This window comes from Trichosurus vulpecula, chromosome 1, assembly GCF_011100635.1.
Source record: "Trichosurus vulpecula isolate mTriVul1 chromosome 1, mTriVul1.pri, whole genome shotgun sequence".
In the NCBI taxonomy this organism is placed as follows: domain Eukaryota; kingdom Metazoa; phylum Chordata; class Mammalia; order Diprotodontia; family Phalangeridae; genus Trichosurus; species Trichosurus vulpecula.
In genome coordinates, this window is record NC_050573.1 from 535,798,195 (window position 1) to 535,821,714 (window position 23,520).

General features: G+C 40.5%; 1 protein-coding gene across 1 annotated transcript in view; it reads right to left on the reverse strand.

The window, feature by feature from the left end:
- FAM20C (FAM20C golgi associated secretory pathway kinase) overlaps positions 1-23,520 on the reverse strand; it is a 149,620-nt gene that overhangs the window by 122,239 nt on the left and 3,861 nt on the right. The window contains exon 2 of the mRNA XM_036741366.1: positions 23,071-23,249. Coding sequence (XP_036597261.1) covers positions 23,071-23,249 — 179 coding nt within the window. The remainder of the gene's footprint in view (positions 1-23,070; positions 23,250-23,520) is intronic.

A 23,520-nucleotide genomic window follows, 5' to 3' on the forward strand; every position in this document is an offset into this window, starting at 1 on the left:
TGGAAGAACCAGGATTCAAACCAAGGTCCTCTGCCTCCACATAAAACATCCTTCTCCTCTAAAGAAAAAACCACATTACCATAGAAATCATCGGTGATACCTAAACACGAAAACTTGGAAGTTATCTCTAAAAATTAGGTGTGCAGGTAAAATTCCCTAATTGGCATTTGGTCAGTTCAAAATCAAGATTAACCTCATTAACATCATAAGTAATAGTGACTAAGATTTTATGAGTAACTGAACTTGGCAAGCAGTCTAACCCTCTCCTCGGTTTCCTGGAAAATCTGAGGTGGGATCCCACATAGAGAGATGTGCACATTTCTGGCCAAGCAAGGGAGAATTTTATTCACAAGAAAGAAAAGAAAAAGAAAAACTGGCACAGGTCCATAGAATTCTAGAATATTAGAACTGCAAAGGGAAGGCCCTCATGCTAGTTTTATAGACAGAATGGAAGAATGTAGGACAGAAAAGAGTGTGGTTACGTAGATACAAAACCAATTGAAGAAATGGAAGAAGGTTTCTAGTGATCTTTCCCAGGGATTTGTGCTTGTCCTTATTTTATGTCACACTTTTATCAATGATTTGGACAAAGGTAATGGTTATTTAGAAAAGACACAAGGCTGGGAGAGAAGAATTATACTTTTGCTGTTAAAGTTAAGATGCAAAAAGTATGAACCAAAGCTAGTAAGGTGAACCTTAATGGAAATTGACAAAGATTTGTGTTTACAATCAATAAGCATCTACCAAGGGCTTACCGTGTACCAAGAGTTGTACTAAACAATGTGAAAGGCAAGAACAATCCCTGCCATCAATGGGGTTTATATTCTAAATCAACTTCGAAAATACAAGATGAGATTGATTTTGTATGAAAATATTCGGGGTTTCTGATGCATTGTCAACTCAATATGACTCAATGTGGCAACCAGAATAATCTGATGCAATCTTGGGCTGCATTAGTCAATCAATTTATCAAACACCAACCATGTGTTGCTCCGTTGAGAATATAGATGGAAAAATAAAATAGTCCCCACATTTAAGAAACTTATATTCTATTAGAGGAAACAACACATATACATCTAGGTACGTGTATATAAGGCAAATACATGGTAGTGAGTATGAGTGTTTATGAGTATGGTGCGTGTTTATGTACGTACGTACGTATGTGTATGTATGTGTAAACTGGAAGCTTAGGAAAGGCCTCTTGTAGGAGGCGGTGCTGGAGCTGAGCTTTGAAAGAAGGTAAAGATCCTAAGACGTAAAGATAAAGAATAAGTATATTCTAGGAATAGGGGACAGACTATACAAAGGCCTGGAGGAAGGAGATGCCGTGTCATATGTGAGGAACAGCAAGAAGGTTGGTGTAACTGAACCAAGGAATACATGAAAGGGAGTTACCCTTCTAAGCCAGGAAAGGGAGTTTCAAAACAGGTTGTGAAAGGCTTTTCAAATCAAACAGAGGAATATGTATTTGGTCTTGGGACAAAGGGAGCCCCTGAAACTTAACAAGCATAGGGATGAGTTTGTCAAATCTCTGCTGTGAGAATATTAATACAGTAGTTAAGGAGAACTCACACAAGGCAAGAGCTCATACGGAGGTCAGAAGAAGTGATACGAGAACTGTCTCAAGGTGTCTCTGAAAAACTTGGGAAGTGATTGTGAGACACGGGAGATGCTGGCACAAAACCATCCAACATGGTGCATCCCACATCAAAGAAAGTGCTGTGTTCTATGAGCAAAGCAGAATTGCAGTAGCTCAAAAGAAATATGAGAGGTGCAAATTCAGAGCCATCTCCTCTCCAAGCATTCATATGGACTACTCGTGCCTGACCTGTATTAGAGCCTTTCAAGCTTGTATTGCTCTCATCAGCCACAGTTGAGTACACAGTACTTTGACTTTCAGGTTGGCAACAGTTGGTATATGTGATGTCACTTTGGTCCTCTTTGAGAACAAAGGACAACAACCAACCAACCAATGATGGTAGTTATGCAGAGCAGGGGTTGATCCCACTTGTTTTTGTACAGCTTTTGTAAGAGTTAAAAATAGTTTTTGCGTTTTTAAATAAAGTTTTATCATACTTAAAATATTTTTAAAAATTTTAGCTGGAGGCATACAGAAACAGCTGGGATTTGGCTTTCGGTGTATTTTGCTATCCCATGGTATAGAGGATAGAATGGAAAAAGAAGGGTCTTGGGGAAGGGGAAAAACGGGGAGAAAAAAAAGATGATTTAGGAAGCTCCTGAAAAAATCCAGGCAAGACATGAAGGTGTGAACTAGAGTAATGATTATGTGAGAAACAAGGACAGGTGTTGTGGAGGTATAATTGAACAGGTTGGCAAATCACTGGATAAAATTTGTGGGGTGGGGAGTAGAGTGAGGAGAGAGGATGAAGACTATAGGTTGACTGAAAGTGTGAATATAGGTTAGCAGAAGGACAGCTGTGCCCTAAACAGAAGTAGGTAGGTTAGAAACAGAGTTGTGTTTGGGGAGAAATAATGGCCTGTTTTTGACATATTTGCTGGATATGGGATGTCTATAGGTCATCTAGTTTGAAATGCCCAATGGGAAGGTGATGATGTGGAACTGGAGCTCATCTGAGAATTTAGGGCTGGATACAAAGCCAGCCTGGGAGACATCTGCAGAAAGATGATCATTGAACCCATGGGAGCTAATGAAATGATCTAAAGGAAAATTTAAAGAGAAAAGAGAAAAGGTCCCTGGATAGAGCCTTGCTGTGCACACCCATAGTTCAAAGACAGGTCATGAATGATGGTATCAGCAAAGGAGACGAAGGAATGGTTAGAAGGAGGAGGAGAGCCAAGAATGAGCACAAAGGACAGAATGAGTGGTCAACAGTGGTAAATGTTTCAGACAGGCTGACAAGGATGACAATTGGTTTTGGTGACTAAGAGAATCACAGTGTCCAGGACTAGGGAGGGTGGGAGGGGATGGTGTGTGGAGAATAATCCCTCTGCACTATGCCCTAGTCAGATCACACCTGGAGTATTATTTAGGTCTCAGCTCTATAATTGAGGAAGGCCACTGAGAGAGTCCTGAAGCAGAAGAAGCCTGAGATTAAGCAATATGAGAATCAGATGAATTAACTATAGATGCTTAGCCTGGAGGAGAAAAGACTTAGGAAGGGCAGGATAGCTGTCTTCAAGTATTTGAAGATCTGTCAGAATGATAAGGAATTAAAATCATTGTGCGTGGCTTTAGGGAAAGAATTAGAAGCTATATATGAAGGTACCAAGGAAGCAAATTCTGGCTTGATGTAAGCAGAAGCTTCCTAAGAATTAGAGATATTCAAAAAATGAAATATGTCTTAGGGTGTCAGATTTATCCTTATTTTATAGATGAGGCTCAGAGAGGTTAACACATGTTCTCACAGTTAGTATCAGAGACAGGATTTAAACCCAGGCCTCTGTATTATACACACATTACCTCTCAAAAAATCTAACCCCTTTACCTTCCCCACCTCCTGTACATACACCCACACATTATTTCTATTAAGTGCTTCTAACTCTGCCTTCTACCTTAAGAAAAACAAATCTAATCACCTTCCATTTGACAAATTCCATTAAGTCAGAGGACCTGAGTTAAATTCTGCCTCAGTTGCATACTATCTATGAGACCTTGGGCAATCAATCACAAACAAACAAACATTGTGTGCCAGGCACTGGGGATGCACAGACAAAAATGAAAGAGCCTCTGCCCTTAAGAAATTTACTTCTTATGGGGAGAGAGAACATGTATGCCTATCAGTATATACAAAGGTATATTTTTAAACACATATTTATAAGTATATATCAAGGATTTACAAGTAAGTACAAGGCAATTTTGTGAGGATGACACTAGCAGTTGAGGGTGTTGAGCAAGGCTTCATGTAAGAAGTGAGATGACTTTGGAAAGAAACCAGGGATTCCAAGATTTAAGGCAAATGACTTAGCTTGCCCAGGGCCTCAGATTTCTCATCTGTAACAGGGAGAGGTCAGACTAAATAGCCTGCATGGGCCCTTCTGTCTCTAAATTGAGAGGCAGGCCGGTGACAGAGTGGATAGACCACTGGCCCTGGAATCAGGAAGAGCTGAGTTAAATCTGAGCTCAGACACTTACTATCTGTGTGACCCTGGGCAAGTCATTTAACTGCTGCTTGCCTCGGTTTCCCCAACTGTAAAATAATAGCACCTACCTCACAGGGTTGTTGTGAGAATCAGATGAGATAATATTTGTAAAGTGCTTAGCACAGTGCCTGGCACATAGTAGCATTTTATATATATGCTAGCTATTACTAATAATTCTTCAAATTTTGAAGAGAGATCATACCCTCCTATCATCTCTTCTCTTCATCCTGTGTTCCTTCCTTCAACCATTCTTGTATGATCCTGGTTTTAAATCCCTTCACCAACCTGACTGACTTCTGCTGGACATCCTCCAGTTTCATTATACCATTAACAATGTAGCTCTGAGAAAGAAAGGGACATAAGGCTCCTGGGGGGGTCTACCCAGGATAGGCTATAACAGGGGCTACTGCCTCTCTCATTCTTAATAATTGCAGCCCAAGATTCCACGAATTACATAGGCCTGCCTCCTTACAATGAATTTACAATTCATGCAAACTACTAGACTTTCTTCACATGAACTGCTGTTCTCACCATACCCCTCCACCCTGACTGAGAGCTGTGTTTTCTACCCTCAAGAGGAGGCTTTTACATTTATCCCTATTAAGTCACTAAATAGTGCCTGCCCTTTAACCCAGCTATAGCACTGCTAGGGCTATATCCTAAAGACATCAAAGAAAGAAGAAAAGGTCATCATGTACAAAAATAAATATTTATAGCAGCTCTTTTTTGTAGTGGCAAAAAATTGGGGATGCCCATCAGTTAAGGAATGGCTAAATAAATTATGGTTCACGAATGTGATTGAACACTATTTATGCTATAAGAAATGAGGAAAGAAATTACTTCAGAGAGCCTTGGAAAGACTTACACAACCGGATGCAGAGTGAAGTGAGAAGAACCAAAGGAAAAATTTATACTCTAATCTCAATTTTTCACAAAAATGAACAGTTTTGAAAACATAAAATGGTGAAGAATGAAATCAACAGAACCAGAAGAACAATATATACAAAGACAGCACAAGACAACACCATCGTAAAGACAAGCAGCTTTGAAAGTTCAAAGAACTCTGGTCAGTATAATGAGCATTCGTGATGCCAGGGGATCAGTGATGAAATGTGCTACCCATTACAGAGGTGACAGGTTAGGTTCATAAAAGGAGATGCTTATTTTTACATATATCTACCCAGAGAATTTCTTTTACTTGACTATTTGTTACAACAAAATTACTTTTCTTTCCTTTTTTTTCCTCAATGGGGTAGGAGGTGAGAGGAAGAGAAAATTGATCTTTATTTTTACTTAATTAGGTGGGGAGGGTATTACAAATGTGAAATGTTGCATAAACTTTCAGGTGAGACCACTGTATTCCTAATTTTACTTAACTGTTTTACTTTGTTACAAAAGACCACTCACAAAGCGGGAGTAATCTGTTAAGTATCTGTAATATAAAAACGAAATGCATCAATAGACTTTCTTTTCTTTTTTCTTTCTTTCTTTCTCCCTTCCTTCTTTCCTTTCTTTTTCTTTCTCTTTCTTTCTTTCTCTCTTTCTTTCTCCCTTCCTTCCTTCCTTTCTTTTTCTTTCTCTTCCTTCCTTCCTTCCTTTCTTTTTCTTTCTCTTCCTTCCTTCCTTCCTTTCTTTTTCTTTCTCTTCCTTCCTTCCTTCCTTCCTTCCTTTCTTTTTCTTTCTCTTTCTTTCTTTCTCTCTTTCTTTCTCCCTTCCTTCCTTCCTTTCTTTTTCTTTCTCTTCCTTCCTTCCTTCCTTCCTTCCTTCCTTCCTTTCTTTTTCTTTCTCTCTCTTTCTTTCTCCCTTCCTTCCTTCCTTTCTTTTTCTTTCTCTTTCTTTCTTTCTCTCTTTCTTTCTCCCTTCCTTCCTTCCTTTCTCTCTTTCTTTCTCCCTTCCTTCCTTCCTTTCTTTTTCTTTCTCTTCCTTCCTTCCTTCCTTTCTTTTTCTTTCTCTTCCTTCCTTCCTTCCTTCCTTTTTCTTTCTCTTTCTTTCTTTCTCTCTTTCTTTCTCCCTTCCTTCCTTCCTTTCTTTTTCTTTCTCTTCCTTCCTTCCTTCCTTCCTTCCTTTCTCTTTCTTTCTCTCTCTTTCTTTCTCTCTTTCTTTCTCCCTTCCTTCCTTCCTTTCTTTTTCTTTCTCTTTCTTTCTTTCTCTCTTTCTTTCTCCCTTCCTTCCTTCCTTTCTTTTTCTTTCTCTTCCTTCCTTCCTTCCTTTCTTTTTCTTTCTCTCTCTTTCTTTCTCTCTTTCTTTCTCCCTTCCTTCCTTCCTTTCTTTTTCTTTCTCTTTCTTTCTTTCTTTCTTTCTTTCTTTCTTTCTTTCTTTCTTTCTTTCTTTCTTTCTTTCTTTCTTTCTTTCTTTCCTTCTTTCTTTCCTTAAAGAGACAATGCTACCAATGTGATTTAATAGGGAAGCATACAGCAGGACTATTACCTCTCTTTTTCTGGATATTCTAAGAATCGCAGCCAAATACTGCATTAATTACATTTAGCAAATTATTTAGCCTAGAAGGAAGGAATTTACAGCTCATTGAAACTACCAGATTCTCTCCAAATGAATTGCTATTTCCAGCCATGCCCTTCTATCCTGAACAAGAGAGCTTTGTTTTTTGCCCCCAAGAGAAGGCCTTTCTTTACATTTCTCCCTGTTGTGATAACTTTATTATATATTTAAAAGCAATAGCAACTTGTACATAATAGATTTGCAGTTTCATGTGCAATCATCTTTTTTAATTATAGTATGATAGGGAAATACTTGTTTTATTTTATAAACTAAAAATAAATATTTTTTTAAATTCCATTTTGTTCTCTTTGGTCTACTACTCCGGCCTCTCAATATCTTTTTTCTTGATTCTATCATCCAAACTATGCGTTTTCTTTTCCATTTGATGTCATCTATAAATTAGATAAGGGTGCCAACTATGCTTTCATGAGTCATTAATGAAACTGCTGAGAAGAACAAGGTCAAGGGCAGAGCCCTGGCCAAGGTCTACAAGAGACCAAGGTCCAACTTTGAAGATGTGGACTGTAAGGTCCCTGAAAGTAGGGACTCTTTCATTTTTGCCTTTGTGCCTCCAAAGGCTAGCAGATGGCCATAGGAGGTGCTTAATAAATTCTTTTTGACTGATCAATTGAATCATTAATTTGCATTCTTTTGGTCAACCAATTTTGAACCCATAAGATGATATTATTATCATCATGTACCATGTGGTCATGTGTATGACTAAGTTATCTCACACCTCTGGGCCTCATTTGAAAAATACAGATATTGAACTGATGATTTCTAATGCCTCTTCTAACTCTAAATCGACGATCCTATGTATACTGGGGAGGAAACACTCAGAAGATTCATCATTTTTATTTTTCTTAATTCTGGTATTTTTTATCATTAAATAAATTGTTGACTGCTTACTGGGACTACTACAGAGTATGATATGAGGACCTTCCTATCTGATAGGAATCATCCTGGTTTTCTAGGACAGCATGTACCTCTGCAGGCCAATTCTGTTGAGAGTTTGAAGCTATCAAGATAAGACAATGGGTATGTGGCTCTCTCAAAATGGAACTATCCCACACAGAGTGGTTCTTATTTTTTTGTCAGTGTGAATGAATGACCACTTGTATGCCTTAAGGAGCTTTTTTCTAAAGCCCCTAAATGCTCACTGATTCGAAAAATTCCACCATAAGAGATTCATTCCTTTGGGGTAAATATTGTCTTCCTCCCACGGCTCCCTGGGAGGGATGGCCCAATTTACTAACACCTTAGTGTGAACTGCTCTTGAGTTAAAGAATATGGGACATCCAGGGAACTTGGCTGAGTAGAAGCCACAGAACGGGGAGACTAGGGGCACAGAACGAAAACTTTATTTCTCAGCTTTGTGCCAACCTCATCTGTCTTCCCACCCACATGGAGTCATGAGTCCTTTGATGAGGATGCTGATGATGAGAGCTGACATTTACAGAGAGCGTGAAAGTTTGCAAATCGCATATTCCCACTGAGTCTCACAATAATCCTATATAACGTAAGGCATGTACTATCAACACTACTGTTCTCATTTTACAGACTGGGATAATAAGTGCCTCTCCTACTCCACCTAGTTGCCTTCTGCTTCACCCAGCTCTATTGTAAGCCATGAATAAGTAATCTTGAGGCTATGCTTATTTACTGGATTTAGAGCTAGAAGGGGTGTTGTTGTCTTGTTAAACCGTAAATTTTCTAAAGGGGAAACTGAGACTGAGGAAGGGGAAGGCATCTTGCCCATTAAGTCGAAGAACCAGGTTTCAAATTCAGGCCATATGATTCCAAAGCCAGTACGCTTTCTGTTAAAGTGTAGTAGAGTATGGATATTTCCTCCAGAGAAAAGTAAGTCTGAAGTTGTAGGAAGGTCCTAAAGACTCACCTCAAGGGGAAGCTAAGTGGCACAGTGAATACAGCACCGGACCTGGAGTTGGGAGGACCTGACTTCAAATCCGGCCTCAGACACTTGACACACTTATTAGCTGTGTGACCTCAAGCAAGTCACTTAATCCGGATTGCCTTGCCTTCCCTCCTCGAAACAAAACAAAACTCACCTCAAGTACTGCATTCCGTAAAGAAGTCTTTCCTGATGTCCCCAGCTGCTAGTGCCCTCCCTTCCAAACTACCTTACATTTGCATATATTCTCTTTATATTTATTCTGAACACACATATATATCAATATATATTAGCTAAAGTGTCCCAAAAGTCTTACAACAGTTTTAAAGCTATTAAAGCTTGGTAGCTCTATCATTTATCTACCCATTCATCCATTTCTATCCACCTATCATCCATCGATCTATCTATCTATATGTACGTATAAGTACACATATATGAACTTTTAGATCTCCTTATCTTCTTCATTAGAATGTTAGCTTCTCTCGAGGAGATATTGCTTCACTCTTTATATTTATTTCTCTGAGCCTAACACAGTGCCTGGCACATAGTAGGTGCTTAATAAATGCACGTTGATTGACTTCTTAATGCAAGATATGATCACACCAAGAGTTTCTGAAATGTGTTTCCTGTAATTCCAGGGTTTCCTGAGGACTCTCTTCAGGTTCCTCAAAACAAAGTATAGCTATGTTGGAAGTGTCTCCTTTATGTCTTCTCTGTCTGTCATCCCCAAGCCTGCCCCAACCTCACAAGACAGAACTGAAGTGTGAAGATTATAGAAGAGAGAGGAGGTGCGTCTTACCTCAAGCATTTGAAACCTGCCAATACCCAGGAGGAAAAAAGAAAGCCCTCAACAACTTTTACTTAGACCTGTAAATTAGCTCAGCCCCCAGCAGTACCTTGCCAGATATCAAGACCAAAAGACAGCTTGGGGTCATGGAAACAAAGTAGCACAAGAAGACAAGAGACCTGCTTCTGTGACTCTGTAACCACAGGGAAGTCACTTCACCTACAGGCTTAGAGTTCCATCATCTGTAAAATGAGGGAAGCATTACATTCATGTCTGAAAGCAGGAGGTTGGACTAGGTGATTTCATCAGGTCCCTTCCAGCTCTAATGCCTAGAAATCTATTAAAAATCCTTACATAATAACAGTTCTGAATATTATCTTTGTAATCAGTCCTAAGGTCTGGTATGGGAAAATCCCATTAAACTTGCCATGATCAGAGTCAGAGAAAGAGCTAAGGGTCACACAGAGAATGGTTAAGGAATATCTAGGGTAAACTACAGGGAAACCAACTTATATGAAAACAGGTTTGTGATCCAACATTTGTTTCACTCCTTGAACTCTCAACAAGGAGGAAGTTAGATTCTTCTCATCTTGACCCCCAAAAGCCCAGTACAAAGTCAGAAATTGGGAAAAGAGGTGGATCTGAGAAGGTTCCAAATGTGCATGACATATTTCTAAGCCCTGTTCTGTCCTGGGACTAAATGTCATCATTAAGTCTTGTATTGATATTCAACTTTTAACTTCCTGTGTATATCATGGGAAACAGCATGGTACAGGAGTAAGAACTCTCAGTCTAAGTACCTCAGTTTAATACTTCTTCTGAGGCTTATTCCCTATGTGACTTTGGGCAAATCACTTAGCCTCTCTGTTGTTGTTGTTCAATCATTTTAGTCATGTCAGACTCTTCGTGACCCCATTTGGGATTTTCTTGGAAAAGATACTAAAATGGTTTGACATTTTCTTCTCTAGATCTTTTTACAGATGAGGAAACTGAGGCAAACGTGACTTACCCAGGGTAACAAAGCTAGGAAATGTTTGAGGCCAGATTTGAACTCACAAAGATGACACTTCCTGACTCTAGGCCTGTCGCTCTATCCCTGCACCAGCCAGTTGCCCCACTTAGCCTTTCTAGGTTTTAGTTTCCTTACCTGTAAGATGAGGGGTGATTGGACACAGCACTATCATTCTGTAGTATTCTGTGGCATTTGATACTGCTGACCACCCTTCTCCTGGATGCATTCTATCCCTTCTGGGTTTTCATGACACTGCACTCGACTGGTTCTCTTCCTACCCTATTGCCCCTTTCAAATCTCCTTCGTTGTATCTTCAAACATGTCTTATCCACAGTGAGTGTACTCCAATGCTCTATCTTAGGCCCTCTTTTCTCTCTATATACTCATAAATTTATTGCATCAGTTCTCATGGATTATATTCATTTCTCACCTGTGTGTGGTCTTCCCTCATTAGCTTCTAAGTTCCTTGAGGGCAGGGACTATCTTTCTTTTTCATAGCTGTATAACTGAGCATAGTGCCTGGCACATAGTACATACCTAATTTTTGTTGTCATTTTCAGTCATGTACCACTCTCCATGACCCTATTTGGGTTTTTCTTGGCAGAGATACTGGAGTGGTTTGCCATTTCCTTTCCAGCTTTACATATGAGGAACTGAGACAAACAGAGTTAAATGACTTTCCCAGGCTCACACAGCTAGTATCTAAGGCCAGATTTGAACTCAGAAAGATTGAGCCTTCCTGCTGGAGGCCCAGCACTCTCTCCACTAAGCCACCTAGTAACCCCTAGGTGATTAACAAATGTTTACTATTAGCTTTAGTTTTGAATCCTGAACACTAAGCATAGTGTCTTGCAAACAATGAGTGCTTAATAAATGCTTAGTTATTGTTGATGGCCTCTAAAATCCCTTCCAGCCTCTATATCTATGACCCTATGATTGATCCTATAATATATCTTTGTCATTAAATCTGAAACTCTTCAAAGTTAGAGCTTTGCCTCTCTACATAGTATTAAAGATTAGTCAACAAGCACTTATTAAGCTCCTACTGTGAGCCAGGGACTCCACTGGGCATATAATGTAAAACTGAGCCTTTGTTTTCCTCCACAGCTTAAATAAATCAACCAAGAAATAAAAAGGCATTTATTAAGAAGTGATCAGCCACTGGAGACAGAAAAACAAGGAAACAAACTCTTCTCTCAAAGACCTTACTTATCCTATCTACTGGAGGAGACAACATATATCTATATAAGCCCAATACTAAGTGATCAGCCATTGGAGACAGAAAGCAAGGAAACAAATTCTCCTTTCAAAGGCTTTACTTACATTATTTATTGGAGGAGACAACATATGCCTATACAAGTATAAATAGAAGAAATACATAATAAATACAAGTTAGCTTGGTTGGGAGGGCACTAGCAATTGTGAAGGGATCAAGGAAGCCTTAATTTAGAAGTGGTCCTCAAGAGCCACATCTCTTTATATATTGAGGTAAGTGAGATTCCATGAGGCAGAGGTAAAAAATACATTTCAGGCATGGATTATTGGCCTGTACAAATGGATGGAGATAGGAGATGGATGCCATGTGTGAAGAAAAATAGAAGGCCAGTCAGCTGGACTCTAAGGTATAGGAAGGAGTGATGAAAAATTATATTGGGAAAAAAACTCAGGATAGATGATGGTAGGTATTCCCCCTCCCCTCTTTCCTCCATGGAATAAATGAATCAACCAATTTTCTTATGTAAGGCTTTCTATGTTATTTAACTTGAAAACCAAGCACATGAAACATTTTAAAAGACTCCAGTATATTTGAGAGATCATAGAAATAAGGGAAAAGTAACATTCGTTCATGCATAGGCATCCCTAGGGGAATATAAGACCTGCTAAAAAGACCATGTGTTCTGCTCCCCCATTACTTGTAGCTGGGTGAAACTTGGTTGCAATGGATACTGAGAATAGTCTTGAAAAGAGAAAAAAAAAAAAAGATTTACAACCAACATGCAGCCTGTTGAGTATGGGTGGAAGAGAGCTGAGTTTGCCTCAAGGCAATTACCTTGGTGACTTCAGAGGATTTACAGGCTGATTTTATATAATATCTACACCAGACCTTGTGTGGTTTTTTCCCCTCCCTTCTGGCCTTTCTGAGTCATTCCATGAGCTCTTCAATGTGCATGCAAGAGGTGATTACCTTGGTGATCACTTCAATGTTTGGTTTTTTTTTTTTTTCCATTTTGTCTTTTGTATTTCTGGCACTGAACATTGTGCTTGACACATAGTAGGTACTGTGCTATTACTGAAGAATTAAATAGTAGTACACTAGGCATGATCTTGTATTTCTTCATTTATTCAACTATGTGCCTCACACTGTTATAGGAGGCCCTGTGGGCCTTACAGAAGGATTGAAAGACAAAAAGAACAGTTTTAGGTGGGCATTCCCAAGTGGCCTCTCCCACATTATCCACTCCCCTACCACTTCCACCCAATACCTGAGTCTCAGCTTCCCAATTTGCAAAACAGAGATGGTGGGCCTTCTCTACCTTCTTCACAGGCTTCTGTGAGGTGGAAAACAAAACCAGCCAACATCTGGGTGGGCACTTTGGATCCTCATAGCATCCTAGATCTAGGATTGGGTTCTTAGCTTTTTGTGTTGTCTTAGAAGTCTGGTAAAGCCTATGAATGGACCCCTTCTGAGAATAATGTTTTTAAATGAATAAGATAAAATACATAGGATTACAAAGGAAACTAATTTTAATAAATTACAGTTATCAAAATATTAAAAAGGAAAAAAAAAGTTCATAGGCCTCCTGAAAGGGACCCCAGGTTAAGAACTCTTGATCTAGAAGAGTGGTGTCAGACTCAAGCAGAAACAATCCCTGCTGCAGCATAACGACTTAGAAAACAACAAATTCACATTATCAATGTTGTATTATATTTTTGATTTATTTTGTTAAACATTTCCATTTTGATCTGGTCCAGGCCCTCTGGAGTTTTGCCACCAGTTTGAACCCTGTGACAAGAGCACCTTAGAGGTCATTTGGTGCAGGCCTTTAGTTTTTGAGATGACAAAGGAAGGAAACTGAGGCCCAGAGAATTTAAGTGACTTGTCTAAAGTCACAGAGGTAGTCAATGGAAGAGCTCTTCCCACTGCATTACAATGTCTCCATTTCGAAAGTCAGCAGCACTAATACAGACACAAGCTGTTTTTATTTCACAAGAAAAGTAGGATGAGGAGATACCAGCAAGGGAACACAGAATCACGGATCTAGAGCCAGAAGTGACCCCAGAGGCCATCTAATCAAACCCTACCACTGTGCATTTTATTGTTTTACTAACTGGGGGTGGGAGAAGGCAATCAGGGTTAAGTGACTTGCCCAGGGTCACAAAGCTAGTAAGTGTCTAAGGTCACATTTGAACTCTGGTCTCCCTGACTCCAGGGCCAGTGCTCTATCCGCTGCACCACCTAGCTGCCCCAATTCCTCATTTTATAAATGAAGAAACTGAGGCCCATAAAGGTTAAATTACTAGTCCAAGGTCACACAGTTGTAAGTGTCATAAATGAAACATAAGTCCAGGTCATCTGACCATAGGTCCAATATTCTTTCTACTATACTTCATTCCTTTGCAAAGCTAAGAAGGCTATACAGCTACAAGGTGCTTTTATTTCACAAGACAAATGGAATGTGGGAGAAATTCTAGGGGGTGGAGGGAAGTTGGAGATGATCAGCCTAGAAAATAGAGCAACTGTTTAGGTTTTAATGTTAAAAGCATAGCAGGTGATGAGAACAAAGGAAGACTTCGGATAGTGGCGGCCTAGGGTTGTATTTAGTCCTTAGAGGGGTTCCTGGTGCAAGAGGCCCTTCCCACAGGTCTATTTCTGTCTTTTCAGGTGGGTTGGGGGAGTTTCAAAAGGGTCCCCACCATTCTTCTGATGTTAAGAATAGGACTACAGACAGTGTGTTGAAGGCCATGGTGTGCTACCTACATTATGACAGTGATCTAGGCATTCTGAGAGGTAAAGCCACTCTGGCCTGGATGTATCACGATGGGATTCTATGTGAAAGACATAAGAGGGGACGGATGACTGCATCGGTCCTTCTTCCATCCCTCATTGCTGTAGGAGGCCTGCCTTGTAGGGGCTGCATATGAATGTTACCCCAACTCCAAGGAATTTCCAGCTCTAGAACAGGCTTCAACTCTGTTCGAATTAGCAAACATTTATTAAGTGCTTATGATATACCAAGACTAAGCTTTAGGAGGAACAAAACAAACAAGAAAGTGGGGCCTCAGGAAATGAAATGGTAGAGAACTCAGATCCCTCTGAAAACAAATCCAATATTCTTTCTATTATACCCTGTTCACTCTCAGAGCGGGAATATTCTCTCCTCACTGTCTCTCATCCCTCATATCCAATCCATTGCCGAGGCCTGTTGATTTTATGTTTGCAATTTCTCTCCAATATGCTCCCTTCCCTCCTCTGACACTGTCACCCCTCTGCTGTAGGCCTTCATCAATCACCTCATGCTCAGATTACTGCAATAGCCTGCTGGTGGGTCTGCTGGCCTCAAGACCCTCCCCACTCCAATCCATCCTCCGTTCAGCTGCTAAAGCGATTTTCCTAAAACACAAGTCTGATCATATCACATCCCTACCCAATAAACATCATGGCTCCCATTACCTCTCAGGGAAAATACAAAATGCTCTGTTTGACATCCAAAGTCCTTCATAACCTAGCCCCCTCCTACCTTTCCAGTATTCTTACACCGTACTCCCCAGAGTGTATTCTTCAATCCAGTAACACTGGTCTCCTGGCTGTTCCACAAGTAAGACACTCTATCTCTTCACTCCAGGAATCTACCCTGGCTGTTTCCCATGCCTGGAATGCTTTCTCTCATCATCTCTGCCTGTGGACCTCCTTGGTGTCCTTTAAGTGCTAACTATAACTTCATCTTCTACAGAAAGCCTTTCCCTATCCCTCCTAATTCTCCTGCCTTCCCTCTTCTAATTATTTCCTGTATCTAGGTGTGTTTGTATATATTTGCACATGGTCTCCCCTATTAGATTGTGAGCTCCTTGAGGAGAAGGACTGTGTTTTGCCTCTTTTTGTATTCCAAGAACACAGTGCCTGGCACATAGTAGGCGCTTAGTAAGGATTTACCAACTGATAAACATGGTAAATGATTAGTAGAGGAGTCTGAGGCACCAAAAGGTTCTGCAAGTTGTCAAGAGTTATTAAGTATCAGAGACAGGATTTGAAATCTGGTCTTCATAAATCCTAGTTTAGTGCTGTCCAGGGGCCATCTCCAGACGTCCTGATCTTTATCTGGCCACTGGACCGAGATGGCTCCACAGGAGAGGAGAAAGTGAGGTGACTGCACAGCACTCCCTCACCCAAATCTAATTCACTTGTGAGTCACAATATCACCTCCCTGATGTCATGGTCCTGTTCGAGATGGAAGGACAAACGACACCTCTACCTATTAGGACGTGTTCCTTTTGTTGTTCAGTCACATCAGTCGTGCTGGATTCTTCGTGACCTGATTTGGGGTTTTCTTGACAAAGTTGCTTAAATGGTTTGCCATTTCCTTCTGCAGTTGAGGAAACTGAGGCAAACAAGTTAAGTGACTTGCCTAGGGTCACACAGCTAGCAAGTATCTGAGGTTGCATTTGAACTCAGGTCTTCCTGACTCTAGACTCGGAGCTCCATCCACTGTGCCACCTAGCTGCCCAGGATGAATTCCTAGATTAGACAGCACTGCATCATGAGCTGGGAGAGACCATAGAAGCCATCTATCTAGTGCAGCACCCTCATTTTACAGGTGAGGAAATTGAGGTACATAGAAGTTAAATGACTTGCCCAAGGTAACACATATAGAGTCAGTGTTGGTATTTAAACCCAGGTTATGGAATCACAGGAATACAGACCTGGACCTGGAGATTCCTCAGGGGCCATCATTTTACAGCTGTGGAAATGAGGGCCAGGGGAGGGTAAAGGACTTATCCAAGGTAATAAGTAGCACAGAAAGAATTTGAACCCAGGTCTTTGAATTGCTTTTTCCAACATACTAAGCCATCTCCAAGGGCTTTTTCCAGCTTACTCTATAATGTCTCCCTAGGCAATCTGAAGAGTGAGAGATGTTGAGGAGAGATTCTCCAATGAGGGAAAGGGCTAGAATGGGTGACCTTCCAGCTCTAATTCTAATGGGTGTGTAGCCCTCAGGTGAGGGGAGAGGAGCGAGCAAAGGTCAAAATGAAAAGGCCCAGGCAAAGCGGAAGGAGGCACATAGCTGAGATTGCAAGAGGTCTTATCGTGTGAGATAAAGGTCAGGGAAAGCACCTCAGCTCAGTAACTTCAGCAATAAACTCTGAAGACAGGACAGCCAGGAGCACTGAAAGTGGGTAGCAAAGTAGTCACCTCACCCCCGTGGGCGGCCACAACTGCAAGTCCCTTTTGTTTCCTCCTGGCTTGCAAGTCAATTAGCCTCCTGATTCAAGATGGATTTATTCTTTTCCTTTTTAGTAAATCAATTACAGTCTAGGATTTATAGCCCATTGAGCTATTATTCTGACTCAGGCACATTCTTGAAACCACGCTTTGTCACCCGGATGGAGCGTTTGTAAAAATGTGTATTTAGACCTCAGAGCCGGCCAAAATACTTATATGCCATAATGATTTTTAACAGTAATGTGGAGTACACAGCAGTTAATTGTGCCATTTATTCTCTCTATCCATAATTGTATGTGATAGCAATTTAATTATTGCAGGCACAAACTGAAGACATCACATGCATGATTTCAAACTGAATAGAGAGTTAGATAATATCCCCAACCCCTTTAAAGAGGAAAACAGAACCTGGTTACTAAGCAGCTGGGACTCTGGCTATAAATATACCTCTATTGGTAATAACCATCTATACTTTATGCAACACAGAATTTCATGAATTTGGTTAAGTAGCTCTGAATAGGCTGAATTCAATTGAATAATCTCAAGAAAAAGATTTAGAGAAGCTCAGATGAATCTTTTAACCAACAATAATATTTACCAGCTGAATAACTATCAGACAAAAGCTACAAAGTGACCTCACTAGAGGTTCAGGGAAGTGGATGTCACAGGCTGAGCTGTAGAACAAGAGTCAAGACATCTGAGTTCTAGGCTCAATTCAGCCAGCTGGGTGACCTTGGGCAATTCAATACAACATAGTTGAGCACCTACTTGCTAGGTGGCACAGTGGATAGAGCCCAGGTCCTGGATTTAGGAAGACACATCTTTATGAGTTCAAATCTGGCCTCAGACACTTACTAGCTATGTGACCTGGGCAAATCACTTAACCCTGTTTGCCTCGGTTTACTGATCTGTAAAATGATCTGGAGAAGGAAATGACAAACCACTCTAGTATCTCAGCCACGAAAACCCCAAATGGGGTCATGGAGAGTTAGGCAGAACTCAACCACAAGAACAAACTTACTATGTCAAGGCACTATGTTAGGGTAGGTATAGCAGAAAGGAGTTCGAGATTCGATGTTAGAAAATCTGAATTTAAATCCTGGCACTGCCAGTTACTACCTGCGTGACTTTAGGCAAATCACTTAACCTCTCTGGGCTTCAGTTTCTACATAGGTAAAATGAGAGAGTTGAACTACATGGCTCTTTTCAGCACTAAATCTATGACCCTACAAAGGATTAGAGACTAGACCTGTGATTTCACTGGTATAGGGAATTACTGGGTAAGGAAACTACTTTGACCAATTCAGGGTGTTGTTGTTCAGTTACTTCGGTTGGGTCCAATTCTCCGTGACCCCATTTGGGGTTTTCTTGGCCAAGACACTGGAGTGGTTTGCCACTTCCTTCTCCAGCTCACTTTGTAGATGAGGAAAATGAGGCAAACAGGGTGAAGTGACTTGCCCGGGCTCATGTAGGTAGTGAGTGTCAGAGGTAGAATTTGAACCCAAGGTTCCTTCCATTGTACCATAGCGCTCCTTGATGAGCAACCATAGGTATGTGAAAAATTACCAAGGATCTCTGCAAATGGCATTGGGTGGTGCACTGCCCAGTCACCCCACTTTGTCTTTGATAAATATGAAGATTAATCACAGAGGCCCCATTTAGATCATGATTGGCCTTCAGCCCTCTGGAGATTCAAGGAGATGTACTGTGACATATCACTCTGGATCCTAGTCCTGGTTTTCCTACTAACTAACTGTACAGCCTGGGCCAGTCTTTTAAATATTCTGGATCTGAGTTTCCTCACCAGGGGTTAGAACTAAATGACCTGTAAGCACTCTTCCAGCTCTATCATTCTAGGAAATTAAATGTATATTTTTTTAAATCTCAAGAACCAAATGCTTGATATAACATGATACCTCCTCAGTTTCAGACTTATAAGGGCCTTCAGAAGTCATCTGGCCAAACCCTCCCTGGAGCAAGATTCCCTTCTACAATATCTCCAGATAACTATCATGTAGTTTCTGTTTGAAGACCTTCACTAAAGGGAAAGTCATGACCTCTTTAGGCAGTCTATTCCACTTTTTGCTGTCGTTGAGTCGTTTCTGTCGTGTCTTACTTTTCATGACCTTATTTGGGGTTTTCTCGGCATGGATACTGGAATGGTTTGCTATTTCCTTTTCCAAATCATTTTCCAGATGAGGAAACTGAGGCAAACAGGGCTAAATGACTTGTCCAGGATCACACAGTTAGTAAGTGTCTGACGCCAGATCTGAACTCAGGTCTTCCTGACTCCAGGCCTGGTGCTCTATCCACTGTGCCACTTAGCTGTCCCTATTCCACTTCGGAATAGTCCTAATTGTTAGTAATTTTTCTCTTCCAGAAAACCCAAATCTATCATTCTACAATCTCTTATTCACTGTGCCTAGTTTTGCTATCTGGGGCCAAGTAGAAAACATTAAGCCCCTCTTCCGTATGCTAGCCCTTCAAATACTTGAAGACAGATATCTGCCCTCCCCATAACCCAAGGTTTTTCTTCTCTTTAACCAGGCCAAACATCCCCATTCCTTTATTCTATCCTTGTAAGGCATGGCCTATAGGCCCTTAACCATCCTGGTTTCCTTCCTCTATAAGAATTCCAGCAAGTCAACATCTTTCCTAAAATGTGGCTCCTAGTACTGAAAACAACACTCCAAATATGGTCCAACAAGGGCAAAGTACAATGGGATTTTATATGAGCTCCTGCAATTTGGACATTATACTCCTATTAATGCCACCTAAGACTGCATTAGCTTTTTTTGGCTACATCGTCATATTGTTGACTCATATGGAACCTACGGTCCATGAAAACACCCAGTTATGTCTGCTTTTTGGAAAAAACCTACAACCCAACACACCCAAACAAGAAGCAGGGAATGAAATGAGTAGCCGTTGTTGTAGATTAGGTATATAGGGCCATCTGCTAACAGAACCTTGCCTTTTGGGCCTCTCGGAGGAAGGGTTGGCAGACAGGCCCACAAAGAGAAGATGTGGTATTCAGTAACATTTATGGTGCATTGTACTGGTTATCATTGTAACGATGCTGAATACTGAAGTTGTGCTCCTCCTAGCCAGTACACTAGCTTTCTTTGGACATCAGTTGACCCACAGTCCTTCTCAGTGAAGGTAGCCAAGATGGGAAAGCTGAAGACCAAGGAGAGAGGGAAAGCATCGTACTTTGTTTGCATCAAAGCTGAAGAGGGGTAGAGAATATTAAGTATTATATTCCTGACTTCTAGGATCTCACTTAGGTAACATTAGTCACGCCAAATACTTCATTTTAAAAAAGAGAACCCTCTCTCTGTGTCCCAAAATCAGTGCTAACATCTTTTTTGCATAAAAGGAGCCTAAGTTTCCTAAGGTTGAGGTCCAAATTCCTGTGTGCTCCCTACTGGCTTCGTGACCTTAGGCAAGTCATTTCTCTGGGCCTGTTTTCTTTTCCAGTGATCTCTAATATCTTCCCCAGCTCTGACATTTATACATGCGTTTTGTGTCACCTACTGTACCAAGCAGAGCTCTGCGCATATAGCATATCTTAATTCTTAGGTCCTTAAGAATGAACAAAAGGATTTTTAAAAAGCAATAAGTGCCAGGCACTGTGCTAAGTGCTGGGTGATGAACAGTGACCAGGAAATAAGAGAACCAGAAAAAAAAAAGCCTTTATTTTGCCATCGACTTTCCCTCTTCTCTAGGTCTTGTGCAAGCCTTTTTATTATTTTTTTATTTTTATTTATTATTACTTTATTATTTTATTAATTAAGCCTAAATTATTAACAATGACCTCTTGTGGTCTCTATGAATTGTTACTATAAAAATAAAGAGACTGTCTCCCATGAAAGTTATAGGGTGTCTTGGTACTTTATAGGCACAACTCAAAGCACTTCCCATTTTTTTCTAGGGGGTGGAAAGGAAACAAACATTTATTAAACACCTACTATGTGTCAGGCGCTGTGCTAAGTGCTTCATGAATACTATCTCATTTGATCCTCACCGTAACCCCAGGAAATAAACACTATTATTGTGATTATTCCCATTTTACAGTGAAGGAAACTGAGGCAAAGGAAGATTAAGTGACTTACCTGGGGTCACATGTGTAACACATGAGTAAATATCTAAAGCTGGATTTGAACTCAGGTCTTCCTCACTCTGGGCCCAGTATTCTATCCACTAGGTCACCTAGCTAAACACTTCTTATAGCTATGATCTCACTCTGATCCTTACAACCCCCTTTTGGAGAAAGGTAGTCCAACAATTCTTCTTTTTCTTTGATAGATGAGGAAACAGAATTCCAGGGAGTTGAAGTGATTTTCCCAGGGTCACATCAATAATTAATGCCAGGGCTGGGAATAGAACTGAGATCTAACTTCCAATTCAGTGATTGTTCCACTATAGGAATGAATCTTCCTTGAGGGCAGGCCACAGGACTTTTATTTCCCCCCGTTTTTGAAGTGTTCCTACTATCCTACCTTATATTTGTCATGTAATTAGCATTTACATATGGTTAATTAACTATAGCACCTAATATAATAAAATAAGCAGGCATAGTGCTGCCTAACAGACACAAACAGTAGTTGGTCTCAACACTCTACCTCCACTTAATTTCAAATGCACAGGACCAACAAGAAGCAGCTTGGAAAACTGAGCCATCAATGCCCTCAGTTCCCAGTGGCAATGCCACAAGGTACATGGCACTGTAAAATTAAATCATCAAATCCAGGCTGCTCAAGTAGCGTTCAGATCCGTGGCTCAGATTTTTCAAGGGCTGTGACTGAAAGGGCCAGGAGACGGGGGAGGGGAAAAGCCAAAGCTAGAACTGCTGATGGGCCCGGTGACAGGTTGCCAGAGTGGGCAGACCACTTCTTCAAGGTCAGTTATGTGAAGGCTAGGGATGAGCACTCAATTCATTCTTTTTTTTTTTCTTTCACTGACACATAATTAACACAAACTTTGGAGGAAGCTGTCTTTCCTACTCTCTTAGTTACAAACTGAGCATCTGGCATTCAGAGTAAAAAAAAAAAAACCCTTGGTCTATATGAACTCTTGTAAATATGACTCCAAGCTATTCTTATTCCCCTTGTAATCCTGAATTACAAGATCCTGGAAAGGGCTGGCCATTAGTGCCTCCAATTCACAACTGTAAAGAAAAATTATACATGTATGTATGTATGTATACATATGAAGGATTGTAAGGATCTCCATCTATCTTCCTGCCACCTACAATGTAGTAGGAATTCTTACTGTGTATATCTACATTCTTATACGGCCAAGCAGCAAGTGCAAGATAAACATTTATTGAGTACCTACTAGAAGTCAGGCACTGTGTCAGGTCCAGTGCATACTATAGGCCACAGCACTAGGTCCACAGGTTATCCTGATTCTGTCTTTCAGAGACATTCAGCTCATCCACCCTTGAAATCAATGTCTTCAGAAATAATAGCCCACATATTGGCAAATAAACCCCTACAAACCCAACACTAACACCGAAGAAACCGCTGCTGGCCTAGTTCCCTAAGCCAGTAACTTGGTCCTATTTGTCAGATGACAAAATACTTGAAGATGATTCTTTAAAACTACTGATGGCACACCAAAACTACCATATTCTGTAGGTGCCTTTGCCAGCCCCCCCAAAAAAGTATTGCCCAAATTGTTGTATGAAAATAAGGTCCTCTTCTTCCCTCAGATCAATAACCTGATTTGAAAATGGTTTGAAGTCATTAGAAATTCTCATTCCAGCTATCTGCTTCTGCCTTCCCAGAGTATCACAAAGCATCTGGTATGGTATGTACTCTATTAGAGAGTCAGCAACAGAACTATGTACTAGACTGTGGCATTTGGTGCCTAACATGGAAAAAGGCAGGTTTGGGGAAAACCTTGACATGCATTCATCTCCGAATTTTTGGGAAAGACCATGATTCTTGCTTTGGAAGAACTCTTGCCTCAGTATCTCCCCTAGGGAACAAAGATGAAATTCAAAGTATTCCACAATGTTTTCTCTTTCTCCCTTTTTGGCAAGATCACATTGCAGCAAAAGAGTAAAAGCCCATTTAGTGCTAAGTGCATCCAAGGCATTCCCTTCAAAAAGCCTCTTAGGCTCCCAACCCAAAAGGAGTGCCAACTTTAATAGTGCCCGGAAGCAATGCTTTAGTAATGAATGACTGACTACATACCACTCACTTAAAGGAGATATCAGCTGATAGCAACAGAGACACCCCAGCTCAAAGGCAGGGTTAAATAGCCAAAGAGAACCAAATTAAATGAACACCTACCAACGCTGGTGATCTTTTGGGACACTAGATCTTGCAGCAATGCTCCAATCGCAGGGTTGTGTTTAGAATATAACTCATATCGATTAATGCCAATGTGAAATTTTAGCCAGTTGGGATAGGTGTCGACAGCTGTCTCCCCCGTGGGTAAAAATTCTTCATCTTCATTACCTTCATTGTGCCTACCAAACAAGGGGAGAGGGGAATAGGAAAAAAAAACATTTACTTGTGGGTTGTTCTGAATTAATAACCAATAAAGGACAAAGAAATGTCTATCTTTCAGATGAATGTGATGGGCATGTGAGTGGCACAAAGAAAACATTTTTTGTCCTGTCTTTGGTATAAGTTGAAAAAACCAAACAAACCTGGAGTTAAAAATAAATACATTTCCTGCACATTGTTGGAATGAATCTCTACTGAATGTATTACAGTTGCAATTTTCGGGTTAAGGTG